Source organism: Harpia harpyja, chromosome 6 (genome assembly GCF_026419915.1).
Source record: "Harpia harpyja isolate bHarHar1 chromosome 6, bHarHar1 primary haplotype, whole genome shotgun sequence".
Taxonomy (NCBI): Eukaryota; Metazoa; Chordata; class Aves; order Accipitriformes; family Accipitridae; genus Harpia; species Harpia harpyja.
This window is the reverse complement of record NC_068945.1, coordinates 68,076,717-68,093,772: the sequence shown is the minus strand read 5'-3', so window position 1 is coordinate 68,093,772 and position 17,056 is coordinate 68,076,717. Positions and strand designations below refer to the sequence as shown.

Sequence of the window (17,056 nt, the reverse complement as noted above, 5' to 3'; positions counted from 1 at the left end):
AAAAAAAGCAGCATCTATAAAGGTCAATAGTACTATCTGCCAGTCTTCATTGTTAAACCAGGTTTTTGTCAACGTACTGAACTTGACTTAGTACTCTCTAGGCATAATTAAACGTCTGCCTTCAAGCAGTGTGCGTGTGTGAATATGCTGGAATGTATCTTTCCTCTTTTTCTCATCTCTGTCCCTAAATTTCAAAGGTCAGAATGTTTGAAATAGATTTTTATTTGCTTTTAAGAAGTCTGGTGAGAGATGAAATAAATGAGAGGGGATGACAAACATTTGCCTATGTTTTTGTCAGTGCTGGGATTTTAGCTGAAAGAATCTAAGAATAACATGGGCAATATTAACACTGGACTTGATCACCAACTAGTAGCACAGAAGATACATACATCAGCGGGTGGAGTAAGTTGTATTCTGACTTCTGTGTAAGTCACTTATTTAGTATTACTACACACATTTAGCATTCTCAGTTGTAGAGCAGAATCAGCTGTGGTTCTCTTCCACCATTTCATCAGATTCGTTAGGCAAATTCTTTCTTTTACACCTTTTGGAAAAGTCACACTATGTAGTCAAGTGTAAATAAAAGCAAGAATCAACTCTGCAGTACTTGATCTTTTGCTGGCAGCACTTCCCACACGGTAATTTTGAGGGCTCTGTGTGGGCACAGTTTGATTATGGACTGCTTCATAACTTCACTTGTAGATATTCAGAAATCAGATCTGTGGTTTTACTTCCAAATGATTTTTAGAAGAACATAACCATTTGGTTTGTGCTTTACATGTTTCATAATGCACTTTCAAGTCATCACCTACTTAATGTGCGAAGACAATTTTTAAAACTAATTTAATATAAAGAGTAAATTAATTTAAAACTAAAAATAATGGTGCAGCAGTAGGGACCTTCATTACCATATGCCCTTTTGTCTTTTTTCGCCTGTTATCTGTTTTGCAACTATTTTCTATACTATAAACAAGTCCTGCAAATTCACTCAGCAGAGATGCTGTTGGAAGTGGCTCTTTTTGGATGAGGTAATCTTAGAAAAAGAATAACCCCCTCACCACCACCTTTTTGTGTCATGATGGAAAATACTACTGTCTTGCTGCTGTTTCTCTCTAGGTCTTCTCAGCTAGGCTTACGTTTTGCTCTTGCTGACTCTATGCAAAATATCTCAAACATGGCCTTTCTTGTCCATCTGCTCAGCTAAATCCATCACAATTCCGGCTCCCAGCTACCACAACATTTTTTGTATTATTTTTGCTTGCCCCCTGGCCATGAGAAGTGAAATCTTACCCTGATGATGTCTATTGAAAGCAGTGCTGCAGATCATGTCCTACCCCATGTTCACATCATCTCCTTTTATCCTGCCGCTGGCTTCCCCTTCAGTTGGACGCACAAGTCCAGCGTCTTCCAGACGCACAAGTCGCACATCTTCACTTTTGAAGCCCTGTATGTCCCATTTCTGCTTCCCTGCTATTGCCAATTCCCTATATACTTTCTGAACCACTCACGATGCCACCTTCCATCCCTCACTCATCCAGTTTTCAAACAAGCATCAAGTTTCTCTGTTTCTCAGAAGGAATTTCTGCTAGATGTAGACAATGTTAATTGATTAACTTCCCATAAATCCCATCAGTTGCTCATAAAACACTTTAAAACAATTAGGCTGTTACTATACTTAGCGGGCTGCCTATCGCAAGAGTCCAGAGTGCCTCAGTTTCCTTTTGTTTCACCATCAAGTTGTTGTTTCTTATCTTTATGTGCATTATAAGCATGTTGAGAAAAGAAACATCCTCCTTTCTTTTTTTTTTTTTTTTTTCTTTGCATGCTACCTAGCCCAGTTGGGGTCTGGTCACAGCGTGGCTCCTCTCCTGCATCAGTAGGAGTAAATAAAACAGGTCAGGACATCGTCTCCAGCGCCCTGCTGTGCTGGTCTGTTGGGTCTAATTGGTAGCACATTTGTTTATAGGGTTTTGTTTTGGAGCTAAGACTTCCCTGGACAACACGGGGCATGGCTGGGGGGACAGCACATGCTGGAGACCGTCCCTAGTTTGCAGTTTGGATTTGGATGTGCCGAGCTGCTTGTTTGGAGGGGAAGGCAAGATTTTACACTTAAGAGATGCAGGTTGCGCTGTATCGTGGTGCTTGGCCTCGGACCCAGAGGATCATCTCTAGTCTGTTTTATTTAGTAGTACGGAGGTAGCCTTAGATGCCAAGGGTTACACAAATAAAAACAGATACTTTTGATAGGTGTCAGCATTTTAATGAGGAATAAAATTAAGCCCTGGATACTTCTGGCCATCTAATGGCACTATTTTTTGTAATGCGTGCTGGTTTTCTGTTGCTATTTTTTTTCCCATATTTTATGACAATTGCCTGAAGTCCTGATCTGGTGGGATTATGCCAGATACCTGCACAGTTGGAGACTCATCAGCAATTCAGATTCCTTCAGTCAGAATGTCAGTTTTATCACAAAACTTGTAAAGCTTACTGTGGTGATTTCAAATTTCCTCTTTAGTAGACATTTTGTTTGAATGCCACGAAGGGGCTCCTTTCTCGATGCCCCCAGGAGTACAGTAAGATATGCTCTTTGAGAGAGGCTAGATGAGTACAAAGTTACCTTCATTAAATTTTCTCTTCATGCTTTAGCATAGAAGATTTCTTTTTAAAACTGTCTCTCATTTTCTTTTGTGTCTTCATCCTATTACCTTTATGAGATTGCGGTGCATCAGCTTGATGGAAAAGGTGGGTGCGCGGCTCCCTCAGAGGTTTATTCCAGCACATCGAAATACTCTGCTAGCATGTGAGGTGCTTGAGGAGCAGCTGGGAAAGCGAAAGCAGATCAAGTAATTGTAAACTTAATAAAAACACATCGTTACTAGCGTGCCATGTGGCGCACGGTGCAGATCAGACGGCTGTTCATATTGACTTTTGCTAAGAAAGGCATTTTAGGTTTCATGTGTGTTGATTCTGTAAAGTAGTTATTGAGTTGCACTGAATGGAGAGGGAGATCTGTCAGCATTCCCTGGCAGTCCAGGCTCACTACTACGGTGTGTGTTTTTCCTTCAGTTTAGTTGTGAAATTCCTAAGTGATTAAATAAATAAATAAATAAGATGGTGGGACGCTTTCCCTGCCACATGTCCCAAAATACAGATCTCTCTCACAGAACATGGGATTGTTCAGGGAAGGGACCTCCTGCTCGAAGCAGGGTCAGCTCTGGGACCAGACCAGGTTGCTTTATCCATTCAGGTATTTAAAATCTCCACATTTTCACTACAGATTCCACGTAGTTACTGGTTTTGTGCTGTTTACCTTTTCTTACAAGCTTTGTCTTCAGTCAAGCCTTACAGACCCTTAAATGCTTCTGTAAAGTGACCCATATTGATAGGAACTTTAGAGAAGTTCTCTGTGAGGGACGTAATTCATTTCCCTTTTGAGGAGTTTCCTTGCTGTTGGCTGTTTCTGACCATCCATCTGAGAGTCCTGTCCTCCATCACCAAACAAACAGAAATCAATCGCAAACCCTTTGGTGGGGTTACCATAATGCACGATGCAACCTTCTTTCCTGAAGGGGAGATCCTGCAGCACGTGGTTTATGGCCATCTAATGTTAGACAGTAATGTCATTTAGCGTTTTCCCAAAAGTGCAAATGGTGCATTAGGGTAGCGTAACAAGCACAGCAGATCAATTCGGAGACGGTGCTCTCCTTCAACAGATTAATCCAAGAAAATGGACTTTGTTGACTTGAAGGAAGTGGCCCTGTTACTATTGACCTGCATCAGGTCTGCAGTGCCTGGAAGGACAGGCAATGGGCTGAGAGGACATTTTGAAAAATCACCAGTGAAAAAGTCATAGTATGAAAACAAGTGACTGGGGGGGCAGGAGACGACGTGTCTTACAGGGCTCTGATATGGTTGGCAATGTAAAGAGTCCATTGAAGCATTCAAATAAGGGATAATACATGGACTTTGAACGGTCACTACTGGCATGGCTCAGGGAAAAAAGCAATCAGAAAAGCTCCTTGATGTGGGTTAGAGTACCCCTGTTGAAATGGCTGTAAATACATTTACAGAATTTATGTAGCAAGTGTACAGCAGCCCATTTCCTTCACTTTTCACCTTTATATAAGCAGTCACTTTAAAATCACTTGTGAATAAAGGCATAGCTAGGTTTACTGTGTGTATTTTTTGTTAACTCATGGTCTATTGTATTGGTTTATCAATCCAGACCAGGGTTTCAGGCATTTAAAATGAGCTCTGGCTTAGTTGGACCTAAATCATCACCGCTGTGAGTCTTACGTCTACAAAGAGCGTACGTGGTGCTTCCTCTTGTACTCCATCCCGACACAGACCTTGCCATAATCAGTCGGTGTGCAGCAGTTTATGGTCATACATTTTGATGCCTAACACACTTTTGAAGTGTTTGCTGATATCAGCAGAGGGGGGATTAAGGGAAAATCCTCATCCGTAAGAGTCTACAGAAGTTTGAACTTTCAGATCGTAAAGTGTGTAAGCACCTGGGACTGCATTTAAATTCTGGTTTAGGCATTTCACAGATGCATGGTAATGTATGAAAAGAGTAAGAGGGATGTTTTATATAGGTACATACTGTAAAATCAAGGTGACTTAACATTCGGGGGTTTTGGTATTACATCTTGAGTGATTGCCAAGAAGTCAGTTCCCCTCAGGAACGGCATTGTGCTTTGTGTTTCACTTTCTGACTGTAGTAAAACAGAGATCTGCCTTGGCCAATGAGCAAAATAAGAAGGAACAGAATATTCATCTGAGGATACTGCAGCTGACAAGTCTCAGGTTTTTTACGACCTTATTGAGCTAAAAATAACGTGGGCTGGAATGGATGTTAGAGCAGCCACTGTCAGGCTTTCCTGGTAGGGTAAATGGGAAGATGTGTTAAGTATACAGTTCGCACACGTAAAGCAAATGGTTGTTTTCAAGGGATATGAACTGTAAATGGTTTTCTAAATTTTCATGTGTTTTTTTTCTACTGTTGAAATATTTTATCTTTGGTGTGAAAGGAGTTTAACTGTGATTTGATGGTTTCTTATGGAAATGAGTACCTTAAAAAGTATTTCTAAAGTAAATGTCCAGTTAGCTCAAAATTTCAATGGACATTTCATCTCTGAAACATTTTGCCAACCCCCTTACTTTTGAAATAGGAAAGTATTGTATTCCCATTCTACTTCTGTCGCACTATCAGTGTGGATAACATTTTATAAATTAATGCAAATGACAAGATTTTTGTCCAAAAGAGATTGGATTTAACAGGACAGACTAAAGAAGCTTCCCTTCCTTTGGCTTCCGTTGAAGGCAAAAAGTGTATTGCATCAGCCAAAAAGATGGCAAGAGTAATGAATCCATACAGTAAAGAAAATAGAAAAAAATCCTAAATAACTTGCACATCTGGCATCGGGATTAGAATTGAGGTGATGGGAAGGAGGATGCGCCAAAAATAGAGGCTATCATCAGATCAGCAAAAGTAGGTTGTGTAATTTGCTGATGGTAGCAGGGTTTTTATATTCTCGAGGTCAGCCCAATGGGTGATTTCACTTTTATGCAGGAGCAATATTTAATGAGTAGCAAGACTATATGGTCATAGGGCTATACAGCGATGAAGCTTTCCTGTGGTTCTGTGACTGTTTTTCTAATGTAGGTGAGGTCAGCTGTGCTTCGTCATTGCTGGGATCTTCAGTTGAAGATGTGTGCTCATATGAAGTTGGATGTTAATTTTCTCTGCCAGCTGGAACCTGAGTACTGGATCAGGAGGACACTTGTGGTCCTAATAGCCAAACTTCTGCAGCTCATGTTGATGTTTGCATCTGATGTTACCACTTTATAACCCAACTAGGTCTAGAAACAGCCTTTCTTTATAACTTTAAAATGTTTTCCTTCACTTCTATTATTTAGTTTACTTCTTTAAAAAAAATAATTAAAAAAGAGATTTGCATCTTTCCTGAAATCTTTTTGAGAAGGAAACTAAAAAGTTCTTTTCTCTTTCCGTAGGCGATATGAGTCTCATCCAATCTGCGCTGATCTGCAGGATAAAATTCTACAGTGTTATCGGCAACACGCTCAGGAGACCCTCAGCTGCTCTGCCCTGGCTAGCCAGTACCTGCGTTGTGTCAATCATGCCAAACAGGTGAGTTAGAAATATTGCTACTGAAATAATGATGGAATGAAGAAGAGAGGAAGATTATCGGATTATCCAATTAGTCCTTTTTACATGCTAAAGCAGTACAGTTCCCAATATGTATGTTCTCACAGGCTCTGTGGAGTCCACTTGCAATTTATTTAAATGCCAGGGTTTCCACCTCTTCCCTTGGGAAGCTATTGTTTAGTGTAGTAGCTGCCACTGTCGGCAGATGTTTCCTGGTATCTGCAGTTTTAGCAGTAAAACAAGGGGATTAAACTACATGGTACTATTTGTCATAAATATGACAAATGAACGGATGTCTCAAACTAGATTGCTCACCAGTTGGAAGTCGTGATTTCTTTTATGTTATGTACTCAGAGAGTCTAATACTGACAAGACTAATACAAGACCTTTACCTGGTCTTGTCCTCCTCTCGTCCAGTTTTCTAGGGTATGGGTTGTTACTGTAGATTAAAACCTTTATGCTTTATTAGTGCAGCATAAGGGAAAATAATAATACTATGTACAGCTTTCAGTTAGAAAAGCTAAGATTTCTAAATATTATTCTTTTTCATCAGCTTACGTCTTTCAAATATAGAGATGCATATATTGACCCCAGTTGTGTTCTTAAAGAAGCCAGTTGGAAATGTGTTTATAGACCACGTATGTAGTATATGTAAAAAGTGCTTAAATAAGTCTGTTGATCTTTATTTTTGCTAAAATCTATGAGTTAGTATTTGAACATGTGAAAACGCATGCTCTAATGTGTTAGCAGAGACCAGACAAGCATGTCTAGTATTTGATAACGATAATCATTTTCACTCGAGTTAATTCTGCCTGTATAGAAAAGTAGTATAGAAAAGACTTTGACTGTGATCATTCTCAGTGATCTTTTTGCTGTTACACTGGTGCAGTCTTGCTCTGGTATTACTGAAGATCTTGCTGGAGTTAACACTGCTCATGGTCTAGTGCCGTGAAGACGTGGTAGGAGGCAATGGTTGCGTGGCAGCTAAAGGTGTTCCTCAGTCCGCAGCGCTTAATACATTTGTGTGGTGCTGTTATTGTTAATTCTTTATTTATACAGTTAGCGTGCTCCTTTTTGCACAGGCAGACTGGATTGGCAGTGCTGGAAGACAAATGCAGCTAACAGCTGTAGCGTGGCTGTTCTCTGAGCACTGCAGGATGAGGACAATTTGGCTGTCCGGGCAGCTCTAAAATCACTCTGTGATATTAAACATTGTCATCATCAGTGAAAACTTTAGAGAGGATCCATGTGATGAAAAATAAAAGTCAGTGAGATCACCCTGTCCCTTTCAAAATCACCTCCTTTGATATATCCTCTGTCAATATGTCCTCCTGCCCACTTGTTAATGCACCAAGTGCCTAAGCTCCTTCATTTCCTTAAAAACTCTACAGCCTGCCAGATCTCCCTGCTCATGAAATTTTTTCCTGATGTCCTAGCCTGAGGCTTTCTTTCATAAAGCTACTGACACTTTATTAATTTTGGAAGGATGGTTGAGCCATGCTCAGACACCTGAGCATGAGAAGTGCAACCAGCTTTGTCCAGATGCCTTCCTTGGGCTATGGCTCCAGCTAGAAAATTTTGCTCATCCCCTTCTTCCCTAAGTTGTACAGTTCCCCATGACCTTTTGAACTGGATTTTTTTTTTCTTGAAATTGATTTGCAATTTTTTTTGTTAATTCCTATTATGACAAACAATAATTGGTGTCTATAATTATTTTTTCTAAGTTTTCCTTCGGTGTGATTTTTGTATTCCAAAATCCAGGCTGAAGGTACTGGGCCATGGGTGGTGGGTTAGAGACATTTTAGAAAAAAGGCCAGTGAGTAATACTAGGTTGTGATGTAGTGGACTAGATTTTCACCGTGGCTTGCATCATTTGGAACACTAATTTACTGTATTTATAGTTTTGTATTATTTTTTAAAGTAACTAAAAAATTTAGATTAATTACTTATACATCTTTAAGCTATAACTAAAGTTTGTATCTGATAGGAATTTATTCAGAAGACTGTGATGAGGATGAATTAATTCATGTTCAGAAGGTGCAGGAAAAGGAAATTGCATAAATATGAGCATTAAGTTTAAACACCCTTTTAAACACCTTTTTTGTTGAAGATCTTCAACCAAGCCTGTCAAGTAGTTAAAAGTGTTTCCTAAATGTTTCTTATTCCCTTTCACACATGCTTCAAGATGAGAATTCAGAGAGGTTTCTCTCTTATGATAACAGAGAAAGAGAAGCCTTTTATGATGGAAATACTTGCAAGCAGGAAAAATTGTTTTTCATGATGAACATCAGTCCTCTATAGCTCATCCTCCATGTGTTGCAGCTGTAATTGTAATTATTTTTACTCGCTGATTGCCCAGAAGTCCAGACAACAGTTACTTTGAAATAATTGCTAAATGCCGTTATAAAATACTTCAAAATTACCTACTATGTGTGCTTGGTTGGGAGACAGAAGAGTGGGATAAATAGCAGATTCAGAAATGAAAAAGTTAACTGACACTGGCTACAAGAAACAAACAAAGAAGAAATTTGCTAGAGGGAATAGACCAAGATATTGAAAACCAAATAAGTTAACTAATCCGATTTCCTGGCAGTGAGTCTGGGCACTTGTGCTCAGGCTGAGCACACTCTGTGCTTTTCATAAATTGAATTTATTGACTCCTCTTTCTTTCCTATCTTGCTTATAATTATCTCACCCTCTCTTCTGTATGCTCCTTATTTCTCATCCTGTCTGTAATCTCATGTCTCTATCTGTCCTTTTCTCCCCTTGTTAGAAAAGCCCAGAGAGCTGTTAATTCAGAGGAGTTTGACACACTGTTGTATCTTCACTTTACATCTTTTCCCAAAGTCATGAGAAGCTAGTGAGATAAATTAAACTCTATTATTGATGTTTGCATTTTATTATAATAGTAATGGAGAGAAAAACTTACTTAATGGAGCCATTAAGGGGAAGATATTGGGATTGTCTGTGGGATGTATTTGTGCTCCTACTGCTGAAGTAACTCCAGCCAGGCCAGTCACTGCACTAATAGGGACCGTCCAGTGGCATTTTAATCACTTATGCTAGTTTGCTGTCCACTGATATGGACAAGGTGGCTGTTAAAATACCCTTTTTTTTCCTTTTTCTTCTTTTTTTTTTTCTTTCTCCTGGGCTACAGGGAGTCCTAATTCCTATATGGAAACACAACTAGACTATAGCTTAATGAAGTCTGTGCAAGAGTTTCCTATTAGACCATTGAATTTCAGAGGGATGCAAGTCTCTGCAGGCAGGTGAGATTTGAAAGTACTTCAAAGAATGATACCAACAGCTGCTGGTGTCTGACAGCCTGGCTACAAAATGTTCTCCTTCAGCCTCTTCAGCCGTGTTGTAACCATTATTTTAATTTGTAGGATAGAGTGGTCCTTAATCATGCATCCTAGTCAGAACAAAACCATTATTTTAGCCTCATCCTCCAGTAGTTTTACTAGATACCATCTTCCAATCTAATAGAAAAATATGTAAAATTAGTGTAGCTGGAAACACTGAACTGAAATGCAATAAAAAGGCGTTGTCTTTTATGGCCAGCATTTAACCCTACCTTGATCGAAGGAAGTTTGTTATGGAAGAGTCAGACCAGGTTCCCTTCACATCTACTTTGGTGTAATAAAAAAAACCACAAGAAAAAAGATTTAAATACACGAAGTAAATTCATAGGCGATGTTAAATGGCAAGAGTCAGTAAAGAACATTAAAAAAAACCCCAAATGTAGACAAAACCAAAGCAAGCCGTCAACACTCCCATTTGTCTGAAGATGAAATTTCGTGGGCAGAAATATGAGTGTGATGAACAAATACCTGTGATTTCTTTCCTTAGGACACTAAATAAAAGAAAAGTAACACAATTTTTCAGATCTTTTGGGAATTTCCTACGGTAACTTATGCAGTGTTAAATTTACGTAAAGTTAATATTCAGCCCAGCGATGGCTTCGAGCAAGTTTCTGTAATACCACTGCAAAAAGTCTTCCAGGTAAAGTAGCCTTCATCAGTTTTACAGAAATCTCCGTTGGGGATGCTGTCAAACTGAGATTGCAGATTTTGTTAACTAATAAAAGTTTCCCTTATTTTTGTCTGTAATAGCACCTAGGGAGCATAAAACCAACTCTTTCTATTTTGTCAGCGTGTACTTCTCTACCATGGATTCTGGACACAACGTGCCCTGTCTGGCCGGATACTGCTGCTCAAATACTTGATTCAGCTGTTTGTAGGTCTCCTGTAAGATTTCAAGGTTTACATTTGGGCTTGCTCCTGACATAAGCCCTAAAAATTATCAAATCCCTTCCTACCATTTCTTACAAGGAGACTCATAATTACTGTCTTCCCCGTTTTATGGATTTTGTAGGCAAGAACAATAGATTGCCTTGGTCAACATCATAGTCCTCCAGTGAACGTAGATGGCCTCCAGCATGCTTTTACTGCCTAGCCTGTCAGTGTCCTATTAAATCCCACTTTCTGTTCTCCTTACTGATCGAGACAAGTAGTATCCATACATGTGCTTGTTTCTGCAGACCCTTTATTTCTAGATCATGGCAGTAGGAAGTTCTTAGTAGGGCCTTACATACTGTCCTCGCAAGTCTGCATTTTCATGGTAGAGGCCAGGACCTCTCTGAAGAGTCAAGACCTTGATGGAAGAGCTCTCTGGTGAGGCAGGAGGAATAACTCTTAGACTACTTGACAGATCTATACTTTTAGCTCTTGGTGGCCTGACTGTGCACAGGAGGTGATTAATGAAGCGCAAGGTCAGTGCAACGTGTTCAGACTGTCGAGATTTTGATTATGACTCAGAACACAGGAAGGAGGTAGGTAGGGGAGATACTTAGTGTAGTATGACTTCAGGATATAATTCCTCGAGTATGTAATTGTTGGGAACGGGATTTATCTTATTGTAAGGTCAGACATTTTAATTTCCTTAATAGCCGTAGCGCTAGAGCCATGATAGCATTAGGATGGATGAAAAGGAATCATTACTGCAACTCTCCAGGCCTCCAAATGGCTGGCTTGTTGAGTCCTCAAATAGCTTCGTTCTGCTCCTATGACTTGTCTCTGTGGTGATGTGTATGTTGACAATGTTACTTTTTCTATATTTTTCTTTAAAAAATTGCAAATCCTAGGAAGGAGTTGTAGCCAGACTTCAGGGAGTCTCTGGAATAACTTTGGGTTACTGAAATACATGTTTCTCCCTTTCTCTTTCCCTCCCCCCTGACCATTTTCTTAGCAGAGCATGCTTGGGAGAGGAGGATAAAGGCATTGTCCAAATCAAGCACAAGACCATCAACTCTAATTTCAGCAGAAGAGCATTTTTTCCCAAGAATGATATGACAGTCCATTTACAAGAATGATATGACAGCCCATTTACAGGGCAGACCAATAAAGAGAAGAACTGGAAGAGCCATTTCAAGAGCAGCAGCCATCACGGCTCAATCAGTGTGACCATTTGAAAAGCCAAGACCTGTATCTTATTACATCAGAAATCATACATCCAAAGATACTGTTCAGTCTTAGTAAAATCCACTTATTGGTGATTGAAGGAAGGAAAAGAAAAGAACTTTTCACTGACCTTAGAAAGGGGAAATATTCTTCAAATGCTGCTATTTCAGTGTAGAATCTCCTCAAAAACTTCTCACTGTCGAGGCATGGGTATGTAACACTTGGTGTGCTGGGACATGGTGGTACTTTCTGAACAAGTCAGCCGCTGCTCCGTACTGTACAGCCTGTATTGTTGCTCATATTAAGGTTTTACTTACAATGTATAATGACGTAAATCGTGCTTTAACTTATTTCACAAATTGTGCAACTTAATGAAGTCTCTCTCCAGGCCTTCTGCTGGAATGATGTTGATGATCCAACACTTAAGATGTAACATGGCCTTTGTTTACGTGAAATGGTTCTGTTGTGCTCCTCACTCCTATCAAGTACTGACGAATATGCCTCGCTCTGTACCAACAATAAATATATTTTATGCACAAGATTGATGTTTCAGTCTGTCTCTCTCTCCACTTCTTAGAGGCGGATGGTGTTCCCTCTGCTGTGTCAATCATGTTTTTCCAGCAGATGTTATTGCTGAAGCTTTAAAGCATAGACTTCTATGCATAACCAACCTTGGTTTCAGGAACGGTACTTACATATAACTGTTTTCCATCACCACAACCTAGAAGGATCCCACGTGATAGTGTGCTGTGATTCATGCACCACCAGACTTTCCTTTCTTGGCAAGTACTTGTGAATGAAAGGGCATGCAGTGCCCAAAATTCAAAGCATCTTTATGCAAGTACCCAGTTTCATTTAATTGTTTTTGTTCAGATAACGACTGCTGCATTCATCTTACTAAGCAATCTTTGAAAATATTTTTCACCCAGTAGTAATAGTAACAGTGTCAAATGAGCAATGTGTCTAGAGCCTTCTGCTATTTATTTACCTGTTCTGTTTCTCTAATTGGCTACATTTGAACTGCATCCTACTGTACAACTGTGAGTGCACCTGTGGATCTCATTTATATTCAAAATATTCCCAGTGACTCTCCTATTCTAATTATCAAGATGCTTTGTGAGTACTGTTTAATTAAGGAATTTTTTTTTTTAATGCTACAAAAAGAAGCTGGGCTTTTTTACATGTGAAGCAACTGTAGTACCAGTAGGAGAGGAATATCCTGGAGTTCAACGTCAGGTGCCAGGTAAGCTGCTTGACAGAAATAATAGGGACATAAGCGACATGTTTACGTGGTGACTTGCTGTAGTGTTTACAAATCAGCTAACTCACAAATTCTCCTTTCTAAGGTTCTCTTTTGTAACAGAGAGCCAAGAAGTTGGCAGATCCATCCTTGCCAGACTTAGAATTGGCAGCAAAATGCAGCATAGAGGAAAAGCAGACGTTTTTAAGGCCAGATGATTCTGTAAAATCAGGAGAAGAGCTATGTCGGGAAAGAAGGTCTCTGTTATTGCCAAATGTTTATTGGTTTCCCATCCTGACAGCCTTGAGCAAGGGGAGTCAGTCTTGCTTGCTTTGTTCCAACTGTGTTTCGGGCTTCATTTGAGATGCTGTGTTCTTTAAACATCTTCTGTATCATAAGTAGCGGCATCTCTAGCATGTGTTGCTTGAGCTTGGGGCATGCTGATTGCGGCAAACAGGGTGCAGACTTTAAAACTGTCCATGTTGCGGGCAACTTTTGCCTTTAAAGTAGAGCAGCAGTTCTGAATATTTCTGGAGTGAGCTTCAGTTTGCCACCTCTTCTGCCGTCGCCACCCCTCCTCCTGCGTACCTGCATCCTAGTCCTTTTCATCAGTCTTTCCCTTCTTCCTCCTCCCCACTTGCTGGTATGGATGTCAAGCAGGATGCTGTTCTTTTGCAAACAGAGCTGAGAGGTGATGGTGGACATTTCTGCTCAAGGAAGCAGTAGGTCTGCCTAAAACAGAGACATTGGCCATCTTTTGTTTTGAAACTGGACTAATGATATTTAAAAAAGCAAGGTTCGTAGGATCTGAAGAACCAGAAGCAAGAGGAGTGTGTGTCTGCAGCTTACTGTTTATGGTACTGGGGGGAAGGAGAAAAAATGCTGGGTCTGGTCTGTTCTGGACAATGTTCTTCCAGCCAAGGCTTACCTTGTAGCTGCATTTCAAGATTGAAAATCTTTGAAGTTTCTCATTTTTCTCTTTTTTTAGAATGGAAAACCTGTGGGGAGGTCTCCCTCCTTCTCAGAAATAACCAGATCTCTCTAAGATTGCTCACTGCCAAACTGAGAATTTGAACTCAGCTTAATGGATCCTGATCTCAGAAGGGGTGATAGGGGTGATACACTCTAGGGATGATGGATGAAGGCATGACACTCTCTGCCTATGGTAGAGAATAATTTCAGATGTTCTTGTTGGTCATTCACAAGCTCTGATCAGCTGTAACCAAAAGGCAATTTTACCTAGGGTTTTAAATGGAAAAGCAGTATTGTAACAGCTAAATCAAAGCTTTTCATTGTTCTTTGCTCAGTGTCTGTGGAACAAATCACAAGTCTTTCAATGGTGTCAAAATAATCACTGCTATCCTACTCTCATGTAATTTAGCAGCGTTAGACTCTTTCAAATAATAGACTTCGTTTCCTCAGGAGTCATGTGTGTCTGAGACAGATCACATAACCTTGCAGAGCTGAGAGGGGGGCGTTTCACCTGTTAGGATATCCCTGTGTTACAGTTTTAAGCAGATATTTGGGATTAGCTTTAATGTGGAGATGGCTACGGGTTGGGATAAGTTTTACAGCTCAGATGGCCACTGCTTTGTTCTCTTTTAGATCCTGTGCTCTTTTGGGGAGACTCTAAAGTTTTAGGTGCGCTCTGTCTGATGGAGTTACGTGTCATCTCTCAAGCTGAAGAAGTGATAGGAGGGGGAGCCTTTCCCTTTTCTATCCTGTTTGTTTTGCTTTCCAAAATAACAGAAATTCTAGACAATATTCTTCTCTGCAAACTGTTGCAAGGTCTTCCCCTCAGCTGTGAATGCTGATGGGTTTGGGCAAGGCAAACCAATTATTTCTAGTGTTTTCTTTATATTCATCTTTCTACTCCATGAGCACCTAGGGTTCCCTAACCAAAACCAGCTGTTCATCGCAGTAGGTACCACTGGGACAGAGCAAGGCGGCCTTGCTTCCCAAATAGCAGGGACAGAGAAAGCAGAGGGGTGCGAAGTCATTTGCCCCGTGTGCCGAATCTCATTTGCAGGACCCAGAAATCATCCCATATTTGTCCCACGCCAGTTGAAAACGCATTTCAGCTAACCTGCCCGTAGTAAATCCTATTTGATCAAGAGGTGGGTGTTGGCACTTAAAATCAGATAAGGATTTAGATTTGGGTGTCTTCTCATTTGCAGGCAAACGGCTGCAGAAGTGAACTTTGTAAGCTGGTCAGTTCATAATTTGCAAAGGTTTGTGTTGAGCTGACACTGTTTCAGAAGTTGGCTGAAGACACAAGAGACGAGACTGTGGAAGGAGAGAGCAAGAGAGGGCATGCGCGAGGTGGACTTCCATCCTGCAGCCATGAGAGTCCTTTCTGTGTTCAGGCTCTAACATCTCTTCATACAAAATCCTCTGCAGGTCATGATCCGCATTAATGAAACCATTTGTGTTCATGCTTTTAAGAGCAACGATTCTTCCTCGAAGAGCTGGGGGCTGTTCCCAGGGCTAAGCACCCACTTACGCTGAAGTTCAGGAGAGCAATGACTACCAGACCCTAGCTCTTGAGAGCCCAAGGCAAAATTCAAGTAGAGGTCTGGAAAATGAAAAGGGAGTAAGCTTGGGGAGGTGAGGTAAGTTGACAGCGATGTTCACGTTGGGTTTTGCTGGGTGAACACCCTGCTGTTTTCAGCTCTGTGTTGGAGAGGAACGTCTGTCATCTCAAGTCACCTTCCCGTTTGCTCTCAGCTGCTCTCCTCATGAGAGGGAGCAGTATTAAATAGGGCCCGGAGGCAAGTGCGTCTCTAGTTTGATCATCAGTGTGGTGGTGATCCCACAGCAATGTGCTGAGGATATTCCCACCAGAGAAACCTATATGCGGTAAAGGTACCGTGCCCTTCCATAGTCTGCGTGGCAGCAAAACGGTCACTGCAACGCAAACTTGCGTTCACCAGCCAAGGAACTGGATCTCCCTGAGGAAGAGGGAGACATCCTGAACATGGTGAGAGGAGGGCCATGGTGTGAAGAGGACCTGGGTCTTCAAGTCAGTGCGAAAGAGCCAGGCAGGTTCCCAGAGAGCGTGGGGCACTGAGCCAGGGCTCCTCTGCAAGAATGTCAGCTCCATGTGAACAAAGACACTCGGTAATTAGAGAGGTAATTAGTTTGGTAATTACTAAGGTAATTAGTTTGATTCTCTCTCAAGCCGGTAACTGCTGGGAAGAGAACACTCAGCCATTGCGCTGGAGGGAGCACCTTGAATTGCAGCGCTGCAGCAACCCCCCCGCCGGGTTAACCCTTCTCCCTCCTGTACGGGAAGCAGCATCTGACATTGCTAATGGGGTGGTTTGGAGGAAAAATAACCCTAAAAGGTCTGCTTGTCAGAGGTCTTGTGCCCCAAAACTTCTGAGCCACCTTCCAATGACATCCAAAAGTGCTTGTGCCGTCATCAGGGGAGGACCTAGGGCAGCAGATAGTCCAGCAGTGATACGGTATTTATTACAAAGATTTTACATACTGTAAGACTGCTGGGGGCACCTTTTGGGTGACCATTTCGAAACGTCCCCATGGCATTGTTGCTTTTGGGAGATGAGGGTTGTTCCACCGCCCCTTGTATTAGATGCTGGACATCCCTTCACCTGTGGGCTGCCTCGCTGGTTTAATGGAGGCATTTCTACCAGCTTGGGGTGCAAGTCAGCAACCGGAGATGAGTTCTTTCTGTTCAGCTGTCATATGAAACCATAGTTATTTTCTGACCACCCTACGCAGGAAAACCGTCCCTCCTTCCTTTGCAAGTCCCGCGGGTGGACGGGGGCAGAGCAGCTGTCCCTGTTAGCCCAAAGTGAGGGTTGACTGCACAGATCAAACTGCAAGTGCTCATTTGGGAGGTGGTGATGGAGCTGCAAGAAGCGGATCAAATTCCCAAGTAAACTTGCAAGCTAAGCAGGTTCTTCTTCTTGTTCATCTGTTGCTTATATAGAAATAGCAGGGCTGGAAGGGACTTGACAAATGCTGGAGTCCACTATTCCGTAAAACCTGATATCAAGGAATTCTCTTGTTCCTTAAACCAGGTCACCTTCTCCTTGCAAAGTTGTTCGGAGGTTTATTTGATTGTGGTGTAGGGGTTTAGTTCTGCAAAGGGTTTAATGGGTGAAGTCCAGCGGAGGCAAGGAGATGAGGTACTGAAGACCCGTTAATGGACAGGAA

General features: G+C 41.3%; 1 protein-coding gene across 3 annotated transcripts in view; it reads left to right on the top strand.

The window, feature by feature from the left end:
- CHCHD3 (coiled-coil-helix-coiled-coil-helix domain containing 3) overlaps positions 1-12,175 on the top strand; it is a 156,091-nt gene extending 143,916 nt beyond the window's left edge. For 2 of the 3 annotated variants that reach the window (XM_052789211.1, XM_052789213.1), the window contains 2 exons: positions 6,019-6,154; positions 11,423-12,175. In XM_052789211.1, the coding sequence (XP_052645171.1) occupies positions 6,019-6,154; positions 11,423-11,449 (163 nt within the window). In that variant the 3' untranslated portion in view covers positions 11,450-12,175. The remainder of the gene's footprint in view (positions 1-6,018; positions 6,155-11,422) is intronic. The other variant, XM_052789212.1, reaches the window with a different exon arrangement.
- Positions 12,176-17,056: the final 4,881 nt, after the last annotated feature.